General features: G+C 36.7%; 1 protein-coding gene across 1 annotated transcript; it reads right to left on the bottom strand.

Moving 5' to 3' along the window:
- Window positions 1-590: 590 nt before the first annotated feature.
- On the bottom strand, window positions 591-1333 carry LOC131158612 (uncharacterized). Its single transcript, XM_058113476.1, has 3 exons — window positions 1227-1333; window positions 1056-1119; window positions 591-1010 (listed from the first exon to the last, which is right to left on the bottom strand). Exons 1-3 carry the CDS (start codon window positions 1331-1333, stop codon window positions 591-593), a joined length of 591 nt encoding a protein of 196 aa, XP_057969459.1.
- Window positions 1334-6399: the final 5066 nt, after the last annotated feature.

Here is a 6399-nt window from a genome sequence, read left to right as displayed (position 1 = left end):
GCCCCTGAGTTGAATAGTATAACAGCTTTATTGGAAAGCATGTAAATATTACCTATTACCACATCTCCAGTGTTTTCGGCATCCCCTAGAGCCAATAAGTACACCTTAGCCTAGGCATTACCCCATTGCTGTCCACCTCATGGCGCCTACGCACCACCTCTGAAAGGCTACTGTGGAGATCCACCGTACTTCGGCGACTTGCAATCCCTCACCTGATGATCCATATTTCCACATCGTAAGCAAGCTCCTATGGCCTTCCAACACTACCCTTCGTGAGGCTTCCCATACGTAGAACAACCACCAGTGAACGTGGTATTATGAGAAGCACCACTACAGTTCTTCTTCTTCCAGTTTCCCTGCCTTAGACCATAGGAAGAATTGGGAAGCGCTGGCCTCTAATTCGAAGCCTGAACCACAAGGTCCTCCTGCAGACTCTCCTCTGCAACAGTGGCTTTGTCCACCAAAGTGGAAAAGTCTTGCATCTGCTAGATGGCCATCTGCTTTTGTATCTCGTTCCTTAGACCCCACTGAAATTTCCATGCCTTCATTGCCTCATCAGGGATCATGAATGGAGTGAATCGGGAGAGCTCCTAAAATTTGGCAGCGTACTGCTGAACTGTTAGCTGCCCCTGTGCCAAACTCATGAACTCCTCCATTTTTGCATTCCTAACCGTGGCTGGGAAGTACCATCCAAAGAACAACTCTCTGAAATGGGCCCACGATATCGCCACTATAATGGATCGATGCTCCTCAAGCATTCTCACAGACTTCCACCATCTTTCTGCTTCGCCTGACAACTTAAAAGTCGCAAAGGCCACCTTCTTCTTTTTAGTGCAGTTCAGGACATCTAGTATCTTCTCAATCTCCTCAATCCAATTTTTAGCTTGAACCAGGTCTACACTTCCCATGAAAACAAAAGGCTTTGGCTGGGTGAACTGATCAATAGAACGACCCAGCTCAGCCGCAGGACAATTGTGTCCCCTATTTGTCTGAACCACCTCAGCCACCAGCTGCTAAGAAAAGTCCCGCAGAACATTCATGGAGTCACTTCCAACCTCAGGACTAGCTCCCTCATTGCTATTGCCTCCAACATTGGTAATATTTTCCCTAGATTCCATCCTGAAAAGCAATTGAGAAACTCATTTTAGTACTTTAATACTATACATATCGGTTACTATCACAATACTAATAGACTTGGGTTTCCAATTCTACTTTCCCACTCTAACTCAAATTCCGCCCCTCTACTCAGAAACAAAACCGTCAATAGATTGTCGTGGTTTTTTGAACCCTTGGAAAGATCCAGAAAATCACAGAAGTCTGTTAATGTATTCATGTCTCCAAGTATAATAAGCAAAACTCAAGGTCTTATCCATGTCCTATACTCCAGTATATTCTAAACTATAGAAACTAGCAAATCCTAAGTTCTACATATATCCCTAACTAGAAAATATGAATCAAATCACACTTCTAACTAGTTAAGGCTTTAATACCAACTGTAACGACCCGACCCTTTATACGGACCAAGATTGCTACCACACATACAGAATACATGTACCTGATAAACATACATAAACAACCCACCCTAAAAAGGCAGTATATGAGTGTATCTCATACATAACTGTAATTCAAATGTTGCGAAAAAACATAAACATCCATAGGAATTCTATTAGACATATACCAGAGTTCTAACTGTATCTTTAATACATAGGATCCATACTTAATACATAAAATGTATTACATCCCCAAAAGAAACTAATCAGGCTAAGAACCCAGTACTAGCACAAAACTTACTCCTATCAATTAGATTCTAAGCTCCAAAGTCCCACTAGAAGACTAGGATCGATGCCTTGAAGGACCTGAAACAAAGGTTGTAAGATTGGGGTGAGACACTTTTCAGTAAGGTGGAAGATATTACAACAGCACGTGATTACATGAGTTTATTCTAGTTAAAACAATTGCACAATTCCACATTCATATTACTGCACCATAGGAGATATAAAAATATAATTCAGCATTGCTACAAGCGAGAGTTTCTGAGATTAGGGTAGGGTATAGGCCCATACACTGTACGATCCCTCCACACGATACTCAACCCCGTGACCTTGCCCATTTTAGTTTTTAAATCATGTATATGAATATTTAGAACAAAGATCAGCTTTGCAATGTCATAATATGCCTATTTCCCTCGTGGCACAAGTTGTGCACTGATAACTCTGACATGCCCTATTTGTGCAGGCACTATCAAGAATCTATTATATAGTCCGACTACCCCACCTTGTCCATTATTTCACCAGTGGTCCCAATACTCTTACAAGCTGACTATCTTTGTACCCACACTGATTCACATGTGTGGTTGCACTGTACTTTACTAGCAACGGAACCGTGCCTTTAGAAACTGGAGATCTTTCAACTCCTTTAATCTAAAGTATCTTTCAACTCCTTTAGTAACAAGTTGTGGTCTCATTTATCATATATACAATTTACAATGAAAACATAATAACTTGTGCATTTCCAGTATTTTCACAATCTCATTAATGAACTAAACAAGCATTTTTTTTCTTTCTTTCAAGCTAAGGGATCAACTGGCACACATACTCTCAGTTTACCCTTTTCACATATAAAGCTCGGTATTTAACCGGCACCTATTTTCCATAATTTTATATAGTATAATGGAACCTTAGTTCCTATAGTACATAAATGTATATACTAATGCATTATAAGTCCATTTAATAGCATATATCACGTTCGTTTCGTCAAAAACTGTTTTAAGGAGTAATCGGTTCAAAAAGTCATTTAAATGAAAAATGAGGGTTCAAGCATCTCCCACTAGTAGTTTAAAGCAACTAGGTAAGTTTTTAAAATGTTTGTAGATCATATGCAAAATCCCTAAATTTACCAAAATTGTAAAAATAATTAAACCATCACTTTTACCTGGTAGAATTTTGCAAACGAACAATCATAACGTATATAATAGTGTAGACTACAGTTTTACCGGTTTACTTTTCAAAATAAGCTGATGTAAACAAATCCCCTTACCTTAAACCTGAAACCGAAACATGAATGAATCGATCCAAAACAATGACTCAGGGTCCCCAAAACCTAAAAATCAAAGAACAATACTTCAATATAATTTCCTATACTACATATCTACCAAACTGAAACCGAATTCAGAACCTTACCTCGATTTTAGGGAAAATCTACAAATTCCAAAAATGAAGATCTATTCCACAATAAATGTAGGGATTCTCCTTGTTATCCACGTGGTAACGACAGATCATGGATTTCGGCAACGGACGGCGTGAAATCCTAGAGAGAGAGAGGGTTGGTTCGACTTTTAGAGAGAAAGAGAGAGAAAGAGAATGAGAGTTTATAAAATAAAACCTAACTTAACCTTTAAGTAATCAAAATAAATATCTCCTCCATGATATTTATATATAAATATCTCAAAATATCTTCTCCAAAATATCTCCTCCAAAATCTCTTTATTTATTTATTTATTTATTTATTTATTAGTTTTTATTTATTTATTTATTTATTTTTTATTTATTTTATTTTTTGTTGGGTCGGGTTACTACATCTACCACCAGCTCTATCCAGAATATACAATGTATTTCATGTTTTTATGTTAAGGAAATACGTCACATGCCCTTCCCATGTGATCAGTTATGGAGCGATAGAGCTTAAAGATTCACTGACATATGAAAAGACACCAGAGCAACTCCTAGATAGGAAAGAGCAGGTATTGCGCACTAAGATAATTATGTTAGTAAAAGTTTTGTGGAGAAATCACGTAGTAGAGGAGGCTTCATAGGAGCCAGAGGAGGCGATACGACAGAAGTACTCATAGTTGTTTGGTGAGAATCAGTAGTAGTCAGGGGTGATAGTTTAGGGAAAATCAGTATTATTTATTTCATTGCAGAATAGTTAAGGTATGAATTGTATGTTAGATTATAGGATAGATAGCATTTTTGGTTTTGGGAGAATTTTCTTTTTATGTATATATTTGTAATCTCCCAGAACCCTAATTGTAACCGTGCTATTCCTCCACCACAAGTGAGGGTAAGTAATAAAATAAGTAGCCAATTTTGTAAGAAGATGGTGTTTAATAGATAGAAAATTCTGAGGACGAAAATTTATAAGGAGGGGAGAATGTAAAGACCCGAAAAATAATAGTAATTAAATAAAGAGGAAAAGGAGAATTTAAATAAGGTAAAGTAGGGTTCTTCGATGAATGCCCTGTCTTCATCGACGAACTTCGTCATACGTTCGTGGATGAAATTCAGTGTTTTGTTGATGAAGAGATACTTAGAGGGGGTGTTTTGGACCCAGTGGTTTGTTGACAAGATTCCTACCTTCGTCCACGAACTACCTTCTTCATCCCGTTGATGAGTACACATGGCACGTCAATGAAGCCACGTGTCAAGACACTTATAAATACGCAGAATCGAGAATTCAACGTGAAAATTCTTCTCTCCCTTATTTTCTCTCTCTAAAATTTGGCTGCTCTAACTTCTCTCTACAAATCCAGCTCCGTTTGTCCCTAGTTCGACAATCAGAAGCTACTACGGTGATCCTGGGGAGATTCTCTACAACCTAACTGGAGCAGAATATTGATTTGAGAAGTTTGGGCACCATCCCAATTTCAGGGTAAGTAGATTATTTTGGTATTTCTAGTATTACTAGGTTTATCAGATTTTGTGTCGTATAAGAATATATTTGTGTTTTGTGGAGTAAAATTAGGGTGTTATGATTTCAGGGTTAGAGTGTTTTGGGACCCTACAAGCATGGGTTGAGGACCCCAGCGGATATTTTTCTAGGAGCCTAGGTAAATTATAGTTTAGAAAATTATGAGTAGGCAGATTCAGGAAATATGATTGTGATGATTTTCTGGGACATTTGTATATATGTGATTACAGGATTTTGTGGTTGGAACGTTGAGGGCGTGAGGGTTAAGTTGAGGCAAGCCTCCCAGTCAAATAGGTAAAGGAAATATACTATGCCAGCTAATTTAGAAATACTTACCAGTAAAATATGATATATGATTATGGGTGTTTTCAAAGTAAGTAAATTATACAGTTCTATAGAATTCGGTACATGTGTTTTGTTTAATTAATTGTGTGGCATGAGAAATTATTAGTATAGTACAGAATTTATACAGCTTTCATGTTATTAGAAATAGTTAAAATATTCAGTTTTCTCATAACCATGATTATACAGTTTATACAGAAAGCACGATATGTAGTATTAGCCAAAATTATGATTTATACAAATTATGATTTTTATAGCTTATACAAAACCATAACATTTAGATATATCAGTTTATTTAGATTAGTTTACTACAATGTTATGGTTATTTCAGTTAAATAGAATCATGGTTAATCAGTAATATAGATATATCTGTTATATATATATAGTATCAAACCCTGATGGACCATATCAGTTTTTAGAGCACGGTTTCGTTGTTATTTTAGTTCAAAGTGCAACCACATATCTCAGATAGTATGTGGATTTTTAGCAGTCGATTGCACTTTTTTTTTATGGACGGGCTCCCCGTCAGTTAGGGTTGAGGTGGCCGATCTAACTATCGGAGGCGGCACAACCCTGTCATTAGGGGTTAATTCATGACTTTCAGTTATCCATCCAGGAAAGTTTTCTTATATATTATTACATATCTAGAATTTCAGAAACCGTAGTCATACTTATAAATATTAAAAGAATTTTAAATAGAATATTTATTAAAACAGTTTATGTTAAGCAACATAGGTGTGTGTTATACTATGTCATTTATGTGTGTTTTCTCAGGCTCGGTTGTTTACAGCATAGAGTAATTTTAATCAGATATTATAATTATACAAACTCACCTACCACACACTAGTAATAGCATATTTCTTCTTACTGAGTGTTGTCTCATTCCAGTAATTTATCACTTTTCAAGTGAACCAGATAGGTGAGAAGATCAAGCTCGGAGGCAAAGGGGACTGCAATACTGCCCTGTCTGTAGGGCAAGTATTGTTAGAAAGATGCATTTTTGAGTGGTCTCTAGGAGATTAGATGTGTTGACTCTATGAGTCTAATCCAGTTTTGATAATGACAAATCACTTGGTATTTGATCTGTGCATTGAGATTGTGAACAGGAACAATATGTAGCATGCACAGAAGGATAACAAGTCATGGAAGCTATGAAGATCAAAGCATACTCAACTTGGCACAATCCATGAAACTGAAAGAGTAGAAGAATGAAGATGCAAGCGACAAGTTCAAGATCGTCATGGGAATGGGTACTTAGAGCTTATGTATTTACATTTCATATGATTTAATTAGAGGCTTAACATTAGAATGACCTTAGGACTCATGCATCTCATGAACATCATTAGGGGATATTTATGGACTTAAATATAT

The sequence above is a fragment of the Malania oleifera genome, chromosome 6 (assembly GCF_029873635.1).
Source record: "Malania oleifera isolate guangnan ecotype guangnan chromosome 6, ASM2987363v1, whole genome shotgun sequence".
Taxonomy (NCBI): domain Eukaryota; kingdom Viridiplantae; phylum Streptophyta; class Magnoliopsida; order Santalales; family Ximeniaceae; genus Malania; species Malania oleifera.
Note: the sequence above shows the minus strand (reverse complement) of the source record. Positions and strands in the feature narration are given on the sequence as shown.